General features: G+C 38.5%; 2 protein-coding genes across 6 annotated transcripts in view; one reads left to right on the forward strand and one right to left on the reverse strand.

Moving 5' to 3' along the window:
- LOC113511087 (rhophilin-1) overlaps positions 1 to 20,953 on the reverse strand; it is a 139,013-nt gene that overhangs the window by 6,221 nt on the left and 111,839 nt on the right. For all 5 annotated transcript variants that reach the window (XM_052903441.1, XM_031912044.2, XM_031912046.2 and 2 more), the window contains 8 exons: positions 7,939 to 8,092; positions 7,208 to 7,349; positions 5,989 to 6,080; positions 3,702 to 3,851; positions 2,766 to 2,912; positions 2,105 to 2,183; positions 1,151 to 1,261; positions 356 to 476 (listed from right to left, as the gene is read on the reverse strand). In XM_052903441.1, the coding sequence (XP_052759401.1) occupies positions 356 to 476; positions 1,151 to 1,261; positions 2,105 to 2,183; positions 2,766 to 2,912; positions 3,702 to 3,851; positions 5,989 to 6,080; positions 7,208 to 7,349; positions 7,939 to 8,092 (996 nt within the window). The remainder of the gene's footprint in view (positions 1 to 355; positions 477 to 1,150; positions 1,262 to 2,104; positions 2,184 to 2,765; positions 2,913 to 3,701; positions 3,852 to 5,988; positions 6,081 to 7,207; positions 7,350 to 7,938; positions 8,093 to 20,953) is intronic.
- On the forward strand, positions 12,501 to 14,300 carry LOC128202599 (uncharacterized). Its single transcript, XM_052903460.1, has one exon. The coding sequence runs from the start codon at positions 12,879 to 12,881 to the stop codon at positions 13,959 to 13,961; it is 1,083 nt and encodes a 360-aa protein (XP_052759420.1). The 5' UTR covers positions 12,501 to 12,878; the 3' UTR covers positions 13,962 to 14,300.

Consider the following 20,953-nt stretch of genomic DNA (forward strand, 5'->3'; position numbering starts at 1 on the left):
CACCGGGCTATAGTGACCGTTTACCATCAGACGAGCTGAATGCTTGTCAGCCAGCTGTCGTGGTATAAAAAATAAAATTTTAAACTACTTCATAAAGAAAGATTGTGTTTTAAAAAAACAGACTTCAATTTCTATCTATTATTTTGTTATTTTGGTATTTTGATCTCAAAATTGGACAACTGAACCGATTTTGATAAAATTTCTATGGAACCAATATGTAAATATATAGTTTCAGATGAGAAAAGAATTTTCCAAATTGGTTTACTAACTGATGGTGTTATGAGGTAACAAACAGTAAAATACTATATTACGATTAATCTTATATTATTTTTTCTGGATATCTAATGTTTCTTACCGGCACATCCTTTGCAGCCTGAGGGCCTCTTCGTATAACGTTAAAGCCTCGGCGAGGTGTGCCCGTCCCAAGGCCATATGGTCCAACTCCTGATCTTTCAGCACGGGTGTTACGGATGAACCTTTGGAAACAACAGATGTTCTATTACACTAGATCCCTTATGAGGTGATCAGAAGAAAGCTGTTGGAGTCCTAGCGAAATTAAAGAAAACCAATATGGGTTTATGGAAGTCCACCCATCCTTCTTCTTTAGATTTTGTTCGAGTACCTGAGCACCTGCCCTGGTAGCGACATGCAATGACCAGTCTGGAAGGGATTTTAGTAGTTAGTAATGTGGACTACCAGTCCCATTGCCCCGCCAGCGTATACCGTTAGTGTAGGCGGGGTTACCATTCCATCATCGACCATCAAAGAAAAAAAATTAGATTGTCTATTGACTTAATGGAAAAAGAAGAACCACGATTTCATTGCTAAAGGTTTTGTAAGTACACATTCTATTTTAATGTAGTAAGTACTGGTTTAACTTATGCGTTTACGAGGCGCGCAGTCAGAATCGCGCTCGCGTCACAGCCGCTAAAGAGTAAGGGTTCCGAATGGTCTTGAAACTAGTCGAACTTTCTCGATTTAACTTCACGGAAGTTAAACTGGTAGTAATTACATTAAAATAATAACCACCATGTTTTCCTGCGGTAGTTGAAAGAAGCTGCGGTAGCGTAAACGTAGTTGCAATCGTTTGCCACTGGTCACACCGTTTAATCGTATAGAGACGAAATTGTCCAAACAAATAAATACATACCATTGTCGAGCGTCCTGTCACTAGAGGGCGCGTAGAGGGCGAGCAAGCGTTCACGAGAGCTTCCGGCAGGCGCGTGTAGCAAGCCGGTCGCGCAGTACTGGTGCGCCAGCGCTGGAATAAATATATCCAAATGATTTATAAAGTAACTTATAAAAGAAGGAAATCTTTTATTACGACAATGACACGCGATTGTTTTCTTATGCAACTTAGAATGGCAAACAAGCTGACGGCCCACCTGATGGAAAGTGGTAACCGTCGCCTATAGACATGAGCAGTACCATGCACATAACAGAGTATACTGTTTTGCCCATGATACCCCCCATGCATTGTCATTTCTGAGGACTCGGGTGTTATTCCTCTGTACCCAGTAAATTCACTGCTACTTCCCACCCTTCCCAAACCGAAACACAGCCATGCAAACACAACTGCTTTACGGTTGAAAAGTTTACCACGACAGTAATCGGTTTACCTCGTCGTTCATCGGTATACTTCGGCAATCATCGGTATATCTCGTTATTCAACAGTGTGTGTGTATGCGTGTGTTTATAATTAGTTTTTTTTAGGATCACAATATATTACACAATTATGGATGCTGTCACTTGATAAACCTTATTATGCTCTATGCTGAACCCTATACTGTTGTCTTTAGGGAAAATCTCTACCTTGAGTTTCGAGAAGGTTCCATTCGCAACTAGTATTCGGTGGATTGTTAGAAATGAGGTCTAATAGCCTCATTACTAGCAATATACCCTCTACGGTCGACCGCCACGCGGTTCCGCCTGGAAACCATCTTGGTTAATTTTTGTCATTATTGAATTCATCATGGTGGGCCAACTGACCTGCATTCATTCTCACCTATCATCTTCCACTGGTGCTTCGTCGGTGTATACCGATAGCGCGGGCAGAGATACAATTCCATCATTTAAAAAAAAAAAACTAGTATTCGGTAGTTACCTTTATAAAACTCAGTCTTGACGTGGACCAGCGAGACCCACGAGTATGGCACGTAGTTGTACACACCCTCTGTTTGCATCTGAAGACGAAAGTAAGTTATTTAAATAAAACACTGATATTCTGTTATTAATTATTATTATTTTATTCTGTTATTATTTATACGGATTTATTAAAAAAAGAAGACGATTACATAAAATTTACTATAGGAATGGGTTTTATGTTTGTCTCAGCTCTGATAAATACATAGTATTTCTTCTGCGTTGCCGTTTCTAAAAAGTGACGAGTTTATCTCGTTACCTTGTAATTTTATTGCCACATCCAACCTTTTAAGCTGCAATAGCCAAGCAGGCAAAGCTACATCACGGCAGAAACACGAGTAAGAGCGGGGTAGCGTATTGAGGTAGGCCCTATTAAATATTTTCCGAAATTTCGGGAACTAACAAAACAGAAATTTGATGTTAAAATTACATAATACATGCCGTTTAAAATTATTAAAAAACGTTAAAATATCGTTTCTCTGGACTATTAAAATAGGATTTATGATGAACGAAATGTTAAGCTCCATCGATCTCTCAATTGATCCAGTAAATGGTCGATTTCGGTACGAACAAAAACCCGAAATGGAGCCCGAAAATTGCGAGTTGAATGCCATGGTGGTCACCTTGTCGTAGAGCTGGCGGTAGGTGTGCGCGAGCTGCGCGCTCTCCTGCGCGAGGTCGAGGCACAGCGGCGGGTCGCGGCGCAGCTCGCCCGCCGCCTCGCGCGCCTGCAGCTGCAGCTTCTCCACCAGGCACTCGCGCGCCTGCGCCTGCGGCCACACACGCACAATCTTAGCATTTACTATTACAACACGATTGGGGTTGCCCAATCGAGGGCTCTACTCCACCACCACTCTATTATCTCAGTAGCAGTCTAAAGACCGTCACAATCTTAATTTACGCCCCAAATTTATAATTTGCAGGCTCTACACCCAAATTTCTGATGGAAAATGTACTTACAGTAGCATGGACATAACAGAGTATACTGTTTCGCTCATGATTAAAGTTAAATGGCCCGTATTATTAACAATCTTTTTTCAACTCACACTCCCCTCCGACGATACGACACGACACCCATGGAAAAGAAAGAGATGGCCTCTTTTATATCGGGAACGAAACATATGAATTGATATGACGCAAAATATTTTGTTGTTTTTGAGTTTTATTCACGCAGTTTCTATCCTAATATATTTTACAACATGGGTTCTTAGACATTCTTAGTTGAACGAATTCTATTTTAATCTACATGTAGTAGTACAGTATGGTAGATTCCTTCTGGTACTGTAGATGTACTCTGGCACAGTGTATCCTGAGCAGTACGTACAATGGCCGTGAGCCGTCGCAGCGGTTTTTTTTTTACAACACAGGGGGCAAACGAGAATGCGGCTCACCTGATGGTAAGTGACTACCGCCGCCCATGATCACCCACAACACCAAAGGCATTGCAGGTGTGCTGCCGGCCTTTTAAAAAGGAATATGCTTTTGAAGGTTACGATGTCATATCGGTTCGGAGATACTGCTGCTGGAAGTTGATTCCAAAGAGTGGCTGGTATACTGACGGTCATGAGCGCGCCGAGCACGAGCAGCGTGTCGGCGGCGAGATCGACGGAGGGCGCGTTGGTGAAGTTCTCGTGGATGTAGCGCAGCGTGCCCGCCGCGCGCAGCAGCGCGTCCACCGCGCCGTCCAGCCCCGCGCACGTGTGCCGCTCCTGCAACCGAACCGCAACCACCATGTCTGTCTTTTTTTTTTTTTTATAAAACTTTGAATGGCAAACAAGCTGACGGCCCACCTGATGGAAAGTGGCCGTCGCCTATAGACATGAGCAGTACCATGGACATAACAGAGTATACTGTTTCGCCCATGATACCCCCCATGCGTTGTCATTCCTGAGGACTCAGGTGTTATTCCTCTGTACTCAGTAAATTCACGCCATATCCCACCCTTCAAACCGAAACACAGCCATGCAAACACATGTCTCTACTAGAGTAGTGCAGGCGCCCCCTACGCTCAAGAGTTTGGCTGCTTCTCGTATAGGAGTGGAATGGTTACCCCGCCTGTGCTATCGGTATACACCGGCGGGGCACCAGTGAGGGATGATAGGTGGATAATGAAAAAGAAGGTCAGTTAGCCCATCATGATAAATACATGTGGAATTAAGCAGGATGGTTTCCAGGGGGCACTATATAGAGGTCGCCATGACAGGGTAAATTGCTAGCAATGGGACTAGTAGTCCGCATTACTAATAATTCCTTGCCCCGGAGGGAGGATTGTTAGTTACAGGCACTTTCATGTGATCCTCTGTGAAAATCATTGTGGTTGGTTAAGGCGAAAGGCGGAAGTTATACGTTCGATAGCTGCAACTCACGAGTACAGCGCTGGTGTGCCCAAAATGGATGACCTAACCACCGCACTGCTCCTCGTCTTCTTTACTGTTTTGGGTGGCTTCGATGGGCAGAATATAGCATGGAATAGTCTTTAAGTTTGATTTGTCCAACACAAAACTGTATAGTATATTTTTCAAAACGATGCGCGCGCGCGACGGGTTCGCTCGGCAAGCGGGATAATTGCACTCTGCTCTGTGGCGATTTTGGTGCGTCATTTGCCCACAGAGCATAATAAAATAGATGAACTCAGGTACAATCGAAGCGGCGTAACCAGTGGTTAATTCTAGGTTTTTTAGAGGATGATAATGGAATGGCAACCTCGCCTGCGCTATGGGTTTATGCTGGTGGATCATCATATATGTCGTCAATTGTCCACTGCTGAACATAGGCATTTTTTGGGGGATATTGTTTAGCAGGCAGGTTGGTAACCACAGTTAAGCTTTATTGACGTTTTAAGAGAGACGCTGCTGTCCATCCCTCGACTGTTAGTTCGCTAGCAGAGCACTTTTTAAATAATCTGTCAGCCGTTAACTGTTCACTGCTGTACATAGGCATACCTCTATTGGGAGGGGTTTCCCAGTAGTTGCCACGCTTGGCAGGCGGGTTGACAACCGCAGTTAAGTTTCAGTGACGTTTTAAGAAGGACGCTGCTGTCCATTTCTCGACCATTAAGTTCCTTTAATCACCTGTTACGACATCAACGGGACAGGAAGCAGTGGCTCATTCTATGCCGGGACCACACGGCAATTGGAAAAATAGTTTTTATTGTTCCTTAATTTTTTTTTACAAACTTATACCTGCTATTTTGTACGGGCGGATATAAAAGAAGGAAATTTAATGAAATAAACCATTACCAGATGTCGTACCAAAATAAATAATGTACCCATTTTTGAGTTAGAGCTTCAGGAATACTAGTGAACTACATTCAATTTGGTGTTTTTGCAATAACAAACATAGAGACAAACACACAGACAAAATTTACGTATTTTTTTATATATTCAATGTGTTTTTTTTTTTGTTTTTATACAACTTAGAATGACAAACAAGCTGACGGCCCACCTGATGGAAAGTGATAACCGTCGCCTATAGACATGGGTAGTACCATGGACATAACAGAGTATACTAATTCGCCCATGATACCCCCCATGCGTTGCCATTCCTGAGGAGTCAGGTGTTATTCCTCTGTACCCTGTAAATTCACGCCATATCCCACCCTTCAAACCGAAACACAGCCATGCAAACACAACTGCTTCACGGTTGAAACACGAATAGGACAGAGGTACCCAAGCAATCGACTTTTGTACAAAGTCTCCCTCTGGTACACCTCTGGTACCTCTGGTCTGTACAGACATTGTTCAGTTACAAATTTTTTTTATATTATTAAGAAGTAAATTGACTGTAATAACTGGAGTGTCTATTAATTACATTATACAGTATATTGGATTTTTTTTTCTATCGTACCTGTTTCGCGCCAATTTGTGTATATATGCCCGCCATATTGAACAGGACACAGGCTTTCTCGAAAGCCACTGTTCTTTGGCAGGATGGGACTCCTGAAAGTAAAATTATAATATTTAACAAATAAATATATATATTTCTTTAATTCAATAATGCATCGCCCACTTATTTCTCTGTTCGCCCATTGGTTGACTGGTAGAGAACACCGTCCGGTGTTAAGTCCACTAAATGTACGTAGAATTTTAACTATAAACTGCACTGGCATTAAAATTTAAAGAATCTAAAGATTTGTCTTTTTCCCAATGTCCTCTATCCAAATGTTGTCTGGAAGAGATTGCTTAGCGATAAGGCCGCCTTTTGTATCACTTCTCGTTTATATTTACTGTATTTGTTATTTTTCTTTTTATTTGGTGCAATAAAGTGTAAAATAAATATATAAATAAAATAAATTGAAATAATAAATTAAAATATATGTAAACATGTTGCTTTGCGCAAATAAGATTCAATTCTCGGTCGGCTCAATTTAGAGGACGTACTGAATTGGTGTTCTAGTTTTTTTATGTAACTTAGAATGGCAAACTAGCTGACGCTCACCTGGTGGAAAGTGGTAATCGTCGCCTATGGACATGAGCAGTACCATAGACATAACAGAGTATACTGTTTCGCCCATGATTCTCCCCCATGCGTTGCCATTACTGAGGACTCAGGTATTAATCTTCTGTACCCTGTAAATTCACTGCCATATCCCACTCTTTAAACTGAAACACAGTCATACAAACACAACTGGTTCACAGTAGAAACACGAAAGGAACAGAGGTACCCGAGCAAACGACTTCTGGGTTGTGCCCTTAGATGTTTTTCATCTGGTTTTTCATAACATATGAGTATCCTAGTTGGTTATTATTATTGTTATTGTTTATTTTGTTATTGTTGTGGTTGGTTATTTTTGTTGTTTGTTATTGTTGTTGTTTATTTTGTTATTGTTGTTGTTGGTTATTTTTGTTGTTTGTTATTGTTGTTGTTTATTTTGTTATTGTTGTTGTTGGTTATTTTTGTTGTTTATTTTGTTATTGTTATTGTTGTTGTTAGTTATTGTTGTTATTTATTTTGTTATTTGTTATTGTTGTGGTTGGTTATTGTTGTTGTTTGTTATTGTTGTTGGTTAATGTCGTTTGTTGTTGTTGTTTTGATTTTATTGGTGTGGAATACAGTAGGACCTTACCAGTTAACGAATCGAACCACTCAAAGTATACGCCGAGCGATCTGTCCGGCGGGAAGAATCGCCTCTCGATAAAGTACAGCTGGTTGTAGTACTTGAATAGTAGTGCCACGCCCGCCGTCGACCGGACCGGAGTACGCATCGCCTGGAACGTGTGACCATTATCGTTATAATAACCTACAGGCGCTCCAATGTTGTCCACGGTCCCCTGATCAGGAGGAGGGGAGATCGTAAAATGCCCTGTTTACCTAACCTCCCCGCCGTTTTTCTGGAAATCATCGTGGTTGTTTTAATGAATTTATCACTAAGGGCCAACTAACGGATGAGCTGGCTCATCTTTCTTCTTGGGGGGAGAGGGGAAGGTTTGTTAGAAATGCGGACTACCAGTGCTATCGCTAGCAATACACCCTGTCAGATCGCCCTCAACGCGGTCCTCCATGGAATCCATCGTGATTAAGTCTTGATCAATTTACCAAAATTGGCTAATTGCTCCGATTTCTGTTATCCGTCACTGGTACCCCGTCGCCATTCTATTTTGACGTGTTTTGCATTACTTAAAAGTGACTAGTACTGTCAGTAGCTCTCACGCTTGACAGGCGGGTTGGCAACCGCAGTTAAGCTTTGGATATGTTTTAAGAGCGATCACTGCTGTTTATCCTTCGGTCATTAAGTTCCCTTAGTCGCCTCTTGCGACACCCATGGAAAAGGATTGCTATATTAAAAAAAAGTTATACCTGTCTCATATCCATGAAGTCGGAGATCGCGTCTTCATACATAGCTGCATCTTCACTGTAGTGCTCCAGAATGAAGTCTTTGAACGGCTCCCTGAAGTCGACCTCCTTCGTCTCCTTCAGGCCCAGTGGGATCATGGGCATCACACATTGCTGGCTGTTGACAGATAAAAAAAGCATTGAAGATAATTTGATCATAAATATTAATTTTTATGTAACTTGCTTCAAGAATTGCAAACAAGCTGACGGCCCACCTGATGGAAAGTGGTAACCGTCGCCTATAGACATGAGTAGTACCGTGGACATAACAGAGTATACTGTTTCGCTTATGTTACTCCCCATATGTTGCCATTCTTGAGGACTCAGGTGTTATTCTTCTGTACCCTGTAAATTCCCTGTCATATCCCACCCCTCAAACTGGGATAATGGGGGAGGTGGGGGGGAAGGGGATGTTTCATTTATCACCTCTCACTACTACCCCGATAGAGTGCGGAGCGTCCCAGAATATTTATTTATTTTACACTTTATTGCACAACCAACATTAACATAAGTAACTTATTGTTCGAATTACCATTCATTCCGAGGGGTGAGGGATTGTTAGTAATGGGGACGTTAATCCCATTGCTCTGATTTCTCATACACAGTCAGGTCAATCTCCACGCAGTTCCCCCTGGTAGCTATCTTGATTAATTCCTGTTGAATCCATCACAGTGTGCTAACTGACCTTTCATCCTCACCTATCACCTCTCACTGGTGCCCCGTCAGCGTATACCGTTAACGCAGGCGGGGTTACCATTCCATTATCATCCATTAAGATAGACCATTCATTCCAATTGGAAGTCATTCCGAATATGTGGATGTTGACTGGTTGCAAAAACTATAACAAATTACCACAGTCCACGTACACGGTTATTTTAAAATAATCTTTATTTTTATATAGTTTTAAGGATGATTATAGCTTTTTTCTTGTATGATGGTAAAGGAGCCGCCGCGTCTATTATGTTGTCATTCAAGTACTTCGGTTAGAATCCTTGCGGTGAATGCGACATTGTTGTTTGGGTTCCGTAGCAAAAAATTTTAACCTAATTTAATTTTATTTACTACATTTTATGCTTATACATTAAAATTGTATGTCCGTGTGGCCCCGGTATAGAATAGGCCATCCCTGTTTTCCCGTGGGTGTCGTAAGAGACGACTAAGGGAAGGCGAGGGATGGGTAGCAACATCCCACCCAAAACATCTCTAAAGCCTAACTGCGGCTGCTAATCCGCTTGGCAAGCGTTGCCACGCTTGGCAATTATTCTATAGGATGAAATCGAAACCCTAGTGTTTGCGTGATATCGGAACAAACATACCGACAGAGAGCCAAAAATTCTGTATATACTAATACTGCGGTCCAACCGGGGGGAAAGCGATTGTTAGTAATAGAGACTGAGAATTCCATTGCTAGCAATATACCCAACCAGGTCGACCTCCTCGCGGTTCTCCTTGGAAACTATCATGGTTAATTCCTGATGAATTCATCATGATGGGCTAATTAGCCTGTTTTCATTTTCATCTATCACCCTTCACTGGTGCTCCGCAAGCGCATCCCGTTAGCGTAGGCGGGGTTACCATACCATTTTCACCCATAAAAAAAAACTGCGATCCAACCCATCTGCCAAGCGTGGCAAGGCAAGCAAGGCAAGCAAGGCTTATGTTCAGCAGTGGACGGTTAAAAGCTGATATGATGATGATGATGATGATTAAAATGGTAATTGGACGATGTCTATACAACACAAAAGAATATGGTAAACTATTATTAAAAGTAAAACAATATTTTTTAGAATTTTTGTCTATCTGTATGTTTGTTCCGGCACTGGCATTACGGAAAAACTACTGTAGCAAATTTAATGCGGTTTTCACAGTTGTCCTCCTGAAGTCTGACTTAAAATCTGGTGTATGCTTTATCTTAACATGACACCTAAAAGTGGTTTACTTCCACGTATTGCAGGCAATAGTTGTGTTAAAAGTAACGTTTATTTATTATATATGTATTTCTTATGTATTATGTATATTTATTTTAGTATGTTACTATAATTATGTCACATATTTTTCACCACATCTGCCCTTCATACACTTTCTGTTTTTACTTAATGGTCAGCTGGTAGAGAATGCCATATGGTATTACACTCGCCACTTGTACAAAGTTTTATTGTGCAATAAAGAATAAATAAATAAAACTACTGTATCGTAGCTTAATATTTTATCACTCCATCGTACTGTTATTAGCTTAGAAACACAACTCAAAGTTCATAACATTGTATTAAATTTTTTCATCGAACGATTTTAAATGCCCGCCATGCTCTATGGTTGAATTATGACAACTGAAGCGCGGGAAAACACAACAATGGCGGAAATAGAATTTTTAACATTCTCTTTTTTAATTTATAATTGACCATGAGAACGGATTAATTAAATGTAATTCTATTGCTCGGTTAAACTGTATTATATTATAAGACGCAATAATAGGCAAGGAAAGTTTCGTATGTTAATTTTAGTTTCCAATTTATAAAAAGACAAAGAACAGAAAACACCTGAAAAACAGGCGAGGGAATTCCTGAGAGTTCTGCCGTTTTATTCATTTAGCAATTTTAGTGTACATTTCTAAAAAAATTAAGTACAGTTCTATCGAATCTATTGTTTTTTTAATTTTCAATAAGTTTTTAATTCCAAGTGTGAGCTATAGGCAACGACGTGTTAGCTATACAGCTATTTATTGCAATATAGTTTTATTTCGAAGTAGGTACCTTAAACTTTCCTTCCGGTCTTTTTTATAACGGATTGACAGATACGTAGGTGTTGAATGACAGGATTTTACGTTTCATTTTAATTCTAAAGTGCGAACATGTCATGTTATGAAATTATTTGAAATCGTTTTAATAACTTGTTATACTTATAAATAATTATGTAATTGTTATGTACTTTTACAGTCATATTTATTATATCACTATTTGGATACCTACTTCTTTTTTTTTGACAATATTTGACAAGTTTTAAAATGTGTTTTGGTAGATATAAATGTTATGTAATTATAAATTTATTGAAGTACTTTTATGAAATGTTATTATTATGATTAAGAGGGAGACTTTGTACAAAAGTCGATTGCTTGGGTACCTCTGTCCCATTTGTGTTTCAACCGTGAAGCAGTTGTGTTTGTATGGCTGTGTTTCGGTTTGAAGGGCGTGAATTTACTGGGTACAGAGGAATAACACCTGAGTCCTCAGGAATGGCAACGCATGGGGGTATCATGGGCGAAACAGTATACTCTGTTATGTCCATGGTACTGCTCATGTCTATGGGCGACGGTTACCACTTTCCATCAGGTGGGCCGTCAGCTTGTTTGCCATTCTAAGTTGTATAAAAAAAAAAGCTATTACATTATTCACTTAGCATTTAACAGTTAAATTTAATCACAATAATTTATGTTTTATTATGTAAAAATAAAAAAAAAACCTAATTAAAAAAAGTAACTTCAATCGTGAATTGTTATAAAATTAACATGGGACCAATATGAATATTTCTAACTAATAAAAGTAAGTTTATTTGTTCGTTTGTTACGCTTTCACGCCTAACCGATGAATCGATTATGATGAATTTTGGTATAGAAATTGATTTAGACCAGAGGTACAAAAGTACAAAAGTTGTTTGCTCAACAATACCATATCCCGTACAATACAATACAAGAGGTGCCCAAACCTCTATCCCATTCGTGTTTCAACCGTGAAGCAGCTGTGTTTGCATGGCTGTGTTTCGGTTTAAACGGTAGGATATAGCAGTGACTTAACAGGGTACAGAGGAATAATACTTAAGTCATCAGGAATGTCAACGCAAAATGCAAATAGGGGGTATCATGGGCGAAACAGTATACTCTGTTATGTCCATGGTACTGCTCATGTCTATCGGCGACGGTTACCACTTTCCATCAGGTGGGCCGTCAGCTTGTTTGTCATTCTAAGTTGCATAAAAAAAGATGTGGTCCTGAAGACGGTAATAGACTAGTTTTTTTTTGCAAAAAACTTCAAGAGTGTGGGGTGAGAGAAATGTAATTTTTGTATGAACCTTTTTATTGAGTCGTCCGATTTGCTTTAGATAATTATTATTATTTTTCAAACTTTTCCTCTAAGTGGATGGGTTTCTTTTTGTATCTATTTTACATACATACATATCTGTCACGCCTGTCTCCCATTAGGGTAGGCAGAAACAATGGAACGCCAAATGCTTCGATTCAAACAAACCTCTTTCGCTTCTTCCACATTAGTATCTATTTTATTACTAAAAAATATAATATTTTATTTCTATCTATGTCAACAACCAGAATTGTTGAACAAAAACAATATAAACGCGAGCAAAGCCGTGGGTGAAACTTAGTAATATATATAATAATCAATATGTACATAATTGCAATACGGTATACCTCACGATAGTTATTCAACAAAGTGTGTAAAATTAAAAACAAGTCAAGAAAATTGAAAACTTCTGTTTAGAGTTTGGAAATAGCTAAAAATAGCTAATAATTGGAGTCAGCCGCGAGTTTTCGTGTCGTAAACATTGTTATCAATTGCGCTGTCACTAGTAATTATTTAAATCGCATAAAACATTCAATTTTGAGTACTTATCATATACCAAATTAAACGTAATTACACGGACTAAATAAACGTTAAAATAATTTAGTGTTGTAAATCATATTAAACCTAATAAAAGTGATTTTATTTTAAACTAAAAACGTTAACGGTCAAAAAGTGAAATTCGTGACCTTGCTTGCCTCTTTCAGCGGTCTCGGTCAGCTGGTGGCACTTGCTCTCTCGCACTAACTCGCGTGTGCATCTCGCTCTGGTCGGCTGTGCATTGCGGGTGAATCATCGTTTTGTGTCTGCACTTGCATATTTTTGTTATATAGAGAAATGAATAAAATGTCATCTACGGAGCTCACTTGTGCGGGATGTCGCTGTGTTATCTCCAACAGGGAATACCTTCGTTGTAGCCTGTGTCAGGAAGTGTACGAGCGTAAATGTACGACAGTTTCAGAACAACGCTTTTATAACACTATGACAAAGGAACACAAACTCTCATGGAAATGTGATCAGTGTAGAAGCAAACAGCCTAAAACGGGTAACTCAAATACGCCGGTGCGTGGTGCTGATGAGAACGTCACACATCGCCGAGGTACAGCCAGGACTGCATCATCATCTAACGAGGAAGGCACTGACTCTTTACTTGTATTGGAGATGCGCTCTGTTGGTGAGCAGCTGAGGGCGGTGCGGCATCAGATGGAGGAGCTGACGGCCACTGTCTCTGGTGCCATGTTGAAGATCGAGGCCTGTAATGAAAGGATTGATGGTCTGTCAGCTCGCATGGACGGTATGGAGCGTCGAATGAATGAGATATCGGGGAGCCAACGCGATGGTGGCTCCTTACTGCGAAGTATAGCCCAACTTAAGAGCGAGCTAAACGAACGTGATCAGGAGCTTCTGTTGAACGACGTCGAGCTATCTTGTGTACCGGAGCAGCAGGGTGAGGCGGTTGGTCACGTGATCCTGACATTGGCCACTAAACTGGGTGTACCGTTGACGGAGCGGGATGTGGTGAGTGCGACTCGTATGGGTCGTGTGCCGGAGCCTAGAGAGGGCACAGCTCCTCGTCCTCGTGTCATCGCTGTGCGGTTGGCGCGACGTGCTTTGCGAGACCAGTTGATACAGGCGGCCAGGGTGCGCCGTGGCGCGACAACTGAGGGTGCAGGCCTACCGGGTACGCCGCGGCGTTTTTATGTTAATGAAAGGTTAACCAGGGCTAATCGGCAATTATTTCAAAAAGCGCGTGAGGCGGCGAGGCAGCACGGCTGGCGCTTTTGCTGGACAAGGAATGGGAAAGTATATGTTCGAAAGCATCCGGGGGGTGATGCTGTTAAATATCGAGTTCACTCGGAGGATGACCTGGAAGGTGTTTTTGGTTTGCCTTCCGTTTGTTCGTCCGTTGAAAAACAATAGAACACGATTATTTGTAGTCACTAATTATTTATATTTATTATCACAAACTGTCCATTGTTATAAGTTTGCTTTTATTTGTATTATAAAATTTGTGTTCATAACGTTTGCCACCGTAACACACTTTTTAAGAGATTATTTTAAAGGTCACTTGGTTGTCTTTGTAAATGATTTCGAACAATACACAATCAACATAAACTTTATTAATGATCAGATGTATGAAATGTCTATTTCTGGGGTTACTTGTGTGAGTTTATTATTATTTATTGGTATTTATAATTATATATGGTTAATTATTTTATTATATCACATTCATATTTAGCACTAAGTTTTTTAAATTAGGGCTTTATAATGAGGCTCTTTAAGCACCGGACAAGATGACTTTATTGTAGCTATGAGCCGGTATAACGCTGATATTGTTGCAATTAATGAAACATGGTTACGCGAAGGTGAAGAGGCGCGTGCTCCAGTCGTGCCCGGGTATGACTGCTGTTTCCGCGCCCGCGCCACATGCGTAGCGGACGCGGCGGTGGCGTAGCTTTTTACATCAAACGCAGTTTGTGCGCGCGAGTTGTACAGCATCCTGTCGCAAATATCGAACAAATGTGGGTAAACGTAACCTTTAATGGAGTACGGGTTATTATTGGAACGGCTTATCGACCAGAATGGGTAGGCATTGATGTTTTTCTTGATGCTGTTACGGAGTCAGTAACATACTTTTCTAATTACGATTACATTGTCCTACTTGGGGACTTTAATGCTGACATGTCAGATGCTCATAATATGAAGACTAAAAAAATTCAACAGTTTCTGCAGTGTTTGAATCTTAAACAGGTGGTAACTGAACCAACTCACTTTTCTATACACAATGAGACACTTTTAGACATTATTTGTACCAATGCACACGCGCAGGACGTAACTGTGAATAACATCACTGGTTCCTTGGGTCATGCTATGGTTATCACTACCTTATCAATTAAAAAAAAAAAGTACACCAAAGACCATAACGTATAGACCTATTAAAGATATGAATATGACAGAGTTTATTGAAGATTTAAATTCCATGAACTGGGAATCCGTGTTGCTTTGCTCATCAGTCGATTCTATGGTGAATACGTTTAATTCGTTAATCCTATCATTGTACAACAAACATGCTCCTGAAAAAACGATCAAAATTAGAAACGGTCGATCTTTGCCGTGGATAACAAATACTATTAAATATATGATGGACTTACGCGATAAGGCATTTAAGAGATATCGTAGATCTAAAAATGGTAATCATAAGGAGTATTATATACAATGTAAAAAGCTAGTAAATAGTAGTATTTATTATGAAAAAAGAGCGTATTTTAATCATTTAATTAATTCTAAGTGTGACGATCCTAAACTATTCTGGAGAAATATTAGGGATAAAATTAATATAAATATAAAAAAAAAGGACTGCTTACCTGATCGTTTCAATGACCCGAACGAAATCAATGACTCTTTTATTAACGTGCCTGCCCCCTCGTCTGTGTCTATTTCCGATTTGACATATTTTGAGTATCACAGATATGGTGATATTTCACTCACTCTTAAACCGGCCGACGAGAGTGAAATAGCTAAGTACTTGTTGTCTATTAAGTCCAACGCTTGTGGGGTGGATGGTATAGGGAGAGACATGATCTTACAGACCCTGCCACGTACACTGTCGATAATAACGGCTATAATTAATAAGTCTATCGTAACAAGCGCGGTGCCCGAATTATGGAAATCGGCTATTGTCACTCCTATACCGAAAGTAGATAATCCAGTAGAACTAAAAGATTTGCGTCCAGTTAGTGTTCTTCCATACTTGTCGAAAATACTGGAGAAAGTTATTTACACCCAGTTGTCTAAGTATGTTGAGGAAAATTGTATCTTACCAGCGATGCAATCCGGCTTTCGCAAAGGTAGAGGTACAGTTTCCGCTTTATTGGACGTCGTTGACAATATTCTTACGAGTCAAGATAGTGGAGAGGGATCACTTCTAGCATTATTAGATTACTCTCGTGCTTTTGACAGTATCAGTATTCCACTACTTCTGGCAAAATTGACATTTTACGGTTTGGACGAACAGTCAGTCGGATGGTTTACGAGTTTTCTCGATAATCGTAGACAGACTGTTAAATTGGTGGGGAGAGCTGGTAGACCTGCGTTTTCTGATTCTTCGGAAGTCACGCGCGGAGTGCCTCAGGGCACAATACTCGGTCCATTACTGTTTATTTTATATAGTGCTGATCTTATAAAACAGATACAACATTGCAAATACCATATTTATGCAGATGATGTTCAACTTTATATCCCGGCTTCTCGTGGAAATGTCTCAGGAAGTGTTTCAAAATTAAATGAGGATCTTGAACGTATTGCGAATTGGTCGGTTAAAAATGCAATGATGTTAAACCCCAAAAAATCTGTATACATGGTTCTAGGATCTAAAAAACAAGTAAAATTTATATTTAGCCAGAATCCTGACATATATATTTCCGGGGAAAGAATTGACTATGTTAAAGAAGCTAGGAATCTTGGAATAGTAATCGATAGTGAACTACGCTTTGAGACTCATGTTCTAAAACTAGTTCAAAGCTGCTTTTATCGTCTAAGAGTTCTATATCAAATTAGAAATCTTCTGAATGAGGAAGTTCGTGTCACTCTTTGTGAATCATTGATCTTGTCTAAATTGAATTACGGCGATTTAGTGTATGGACCTCGATTGCATTCTAAAACTCAACGTCTTATACAGCGAGTACAAAATGCATGTACTAGATTTTGTCACAATATTCCGCCTAGAACGCACGTAACGCCATATTTAAATAATTATTCCACCTTAAACATGTCCTCTCGGAGAAACTTTCATCTCGCTTGTACAGTATTTGACATCTTAAAGTATCGGCGACCGGAATATCTATATTCTAAATTACAATTTAATTCATTCCATGACAAATATAGTACAAGACCCACGCGCTACTTATTAGCAGGGCGTCCTCATAAAACTGTGGCATTTGAGGGAAGTTTCCGCTACCAAGCTACGAAATGCTGGAATAATATACCACCCCCAATAAGATTGTCTAATAGTAAACACATTTTTAAAAAAAAACTTAAAATCTTTTTAATTAATAAACAAAAAATTGGAATACCCAATAGGTACGTAGCCGAAATATTTATTGCCTGAATATCTGAATGTGACAGAAAGTGATCTCTGACTACCCCTCATCTAATGGTATCTGTTATTTATTTATTTATGTAGAATATAATGTCAAGTGGAGGCAAATATAATGGACACATACAATGCAGTTTATTTATGTATATGTGTATGTATGTGTATGTATGTGTGTATATGTGTGTATGTGTGTGTATATGTATATATATATATATATGTGTATATGTATATGTATATGTATATATATGTATATTTATATTGTAAATTTTTAATGAAAAGTTTCGCGACTGACTCTTGGCCACAGCAGAATATCAGTGTTTTGCTCTTTTAAGGGCAAAGCAATAAACTGAGCTGTGACCATTTTGTGTTACTATGGCACACGCGTGAAGGAATTGTTAGATTATGTATTTTGTTTTTGTATTTTTGTTTTTTTATTTGTGCTTTTTTTATTTTTATTCTTTTGTCTCTTTTACTGTGTATTACGTGTATGTTTTTTTTATTTTTTTTATTGTAATTTGTGTGCTGTAAGTAATGCAAATAAATTGTCTATCTATCTATCTATCTATCTATCTAAATAGGTAAATTAAATGAGTATTGATTTATTTATTTAACTCTTTATTGCACCAAAAACATAAAAATAAACAATGACATAAAAACATTTCAACTGAAATACAGTAGCATGGAGTACAGATCAAAATATACATATAACGGTACAAAAGGCGGTGTTATCGCTAGGGCGATCTCTTACAGACAACCTTTGGTTAAAGGAGAACATACAGAAGTGGGCAGGCGCAAGAGTACCTACGTATTATATTAAGTTTATTTATATGCACGAGGATATGAAATACATTAAAGAATACTGTTACCTACTATATATATAATTAGGAATTACAATTTGAAGAGAAGCATAAAATATGCACAGAATGCGGTCACTGTCGTAACTAGAATTGTTATAAAATAAAACTATTTTAATGCAGCGGATTGTTTTCTGCATATGTGTATTTTTATAACATACAATATATCATTAAAGCTACATTTAAATTACTAAATCACTTAAATAGAATATTTGGATGTACGTTTTTTTTATACAACATAGAATGGCAAACAAGCTGACGGCCCACCTGATGGAAAGTGGTAACCATTGCCTATAGACATGAGCAGTACCATGGATATAACAGAGTATAGTGTTTCGCCCATGATACCCCCCATGCGTTGCCATTCCTGAGGACTCAGGTGTTATTCCTCTGTACCCTGTAAATTCACTGCCATATCCCACCCTTCAAACCGAAACACAGCCATGCAAACACAACTGAACAAATCTCAATGTAAATATAAAAAATAGTAATGAAATCTGTACCTGTATAACAGACAAAGCCGCAGAATATAGCTAGATTAATACGTTTTTAAGGACGAGGTTTAAAGCGAGGTCACTAAACTATTTTCATCTCTTAAAAAAAAAACAACCATCGCCATTATAAATTTTACGCGCCATTTTGCTTTTTCTACAACTCTGGGCAGCTTCTAGACGTTTCGCCATGTAAATTTTTATTTTTTTTCGTAATTGCTCGGCATTATGTAAATTTTCAAGAGCATTATGGTTCATTATTATAGTGGGATTTTTACATACATAAACGTAGTGGCCAAGATCATGGGACATTACAAAAACGTTCTCGTGTCCGGTAAGTATAAATCTACGTGCGATTTGTACATAAATAGGTTGTAGGTATAATCTATGGCTGTAGGCTGTTTCAAGTCAAAGAACTAGAGAATAATTTAAACACCACTTATAGATATAACATACATATGTATATGTAGCATATATAAGGTTTCTTTTTTTCATAAGAAGTATAAAGCAACCACAGAACAAAAATATTAAAATCTATCTATGATTTCCCGCTATTCTAGAACGTTTTAAAATATCAATCATTGTCTATGGCCCATAATAAATTTATACGTTATGAATAATATTCATAAATCGAATTAAAAAACATATTTGCATTTTGTTTCGTTACGAACGGCTTGTACTCACTGTATCGAGGGTAACGGTACTAAATATGTGCATTAGAAAGATCGCTTGATATGCTTCAAGTCTTTTATACGGAAATGATTGGACCACATTATGCGAAAATGTCGCTTCATAATCAGTATGTATTTTAGCTGACTCGACAAATAATGTTTTGCTCTTTATGTTACACTTAGATTATATAGGTAGTCTCCATACAAATGCTTAGCTAAAACAGTTAACTTTTTTATTGGTGTAATTATAAAAAAAAATGATACAGTTTTTTAATATATACCTATTCGAAAGAACTACATAAACAGTTCATAATGATTCGTAATGATATTTATCTTTACTGTATATACTTTGATTTATATCTGATATTTTTGTTTTTAAATAATTGAAAATGGCCGCCATTGTAACGACAAAGATGGCAAACTAGCATACACAACTATAAATATATAAAAATATTATGGAATATTTTATTTTACTTTTTTCTACAGACAAACAGACAAAAATCCTAAAAATCATTGTTTTGAATTCTGCTGCGTTTATAAAGCAAGCATATAATAGTTTTTCTTATATACCTTCCATGTACAGACAGCGACCAGCTACGATTTTATTATAGATAGATAGACATATAAGTGATCTCTGACTACCCCTCATCTAATGGTATCTGTTATTTATTTAGAATATAATGTCAAATAGAGGAAAGTGGTTACCGTCGCCTGTCGACATGAGCAGTGCCATGGACGTAACAGAGTATACTGTTTCGTCCATAACACCCCCCACGCGTAGCCATTACTGAGGACTCAGGTGTTATACCTCTGTACCCTGTAAATTTACTGCCATATCTCACCCTTCAAACCGAAACACAGCCATGCAAACACAACTGTTTCACGGTAGAAACACGAATAGGACAGAGGTGCCCAAGCAAACGACTTTTTAGACACAATGTACTTAAAAAAAATTCAATATTTTGGATATTCTAAACCCAAAAATGCCAAACAGAGATTGCACGACGAATTGTCGAGAGATCTTTTTCACGATAAGCACTTATCTTATACTTATATACATATGAAAGCAGTTATTTTTGTATATATAGTTAAAAAAAATTAAGTGTGAATAAAAGCATTACGCTTTAATGTGTGAATTAATTGTTATTTACAATATTATTCGTCAAGAATCATTAAAATTTATTTGAATATTATTTAGAAAGCCTTCTCTTTTCACCGTCCGTGTATAATAGGCGGCCAGATTATATATGTATGTATGTATTATGTATGTCCATGACATTATTATGATGGAGAGCACCGTGGTATATTAACCATGACTTATGGAGCGCAAGGTTCGTGAGTTCGAATTCGTCTGAACATTTTGTGAGCCAATTTAAAAGTCCGACAGTTCACGTTCAAGATTAAGGTAGTGAGTGTATTTTTTAAGCACACTTAGGAGGAGGGGAAAGGGATTGTTAGTAATAGCTTCATTGCTAGCAATATAAAGTATATTGCTAGCAATGTGGTTATTCATTCATTCAGATCAGGTCGACTACCACGCGACTCTTCTGGAAACCATCATGGTTAAAAAATCCTGTTGAATTCTTTACTATAGACCAACTAACCTGCCTTTATCCTCATCTGTCATCCTTTACTGGTGCCCCACCAGCGTATACCGATAGCACAGGCGGGGTTACCATTCCATTATCATTCATTACAAAAGCTCTTGTCTACTTTTTTATTCGGTCAATCAACGCATCTCGGTCACGCGGACAAAGTTGCGGGTAAAAAGTAATAAATAAATAGTATATATTATAAATAA

Source organism: Galleria mellonella, unplaced genomic scaffold (assembly GCF_026898425.1).
Source record: "Galleria mellonella isolate WM207_F2 unplaced genomic scaffold, CSIRO_AGI_GalMel_v1 utg1053, whole genome shotgun sequence".
Lineage (NCBI taxonomy): Eukaryota > Metazoa > Arthropoda > Insecta > Lepidoptera > Pyralidae > Galleria > Galleria mellonella.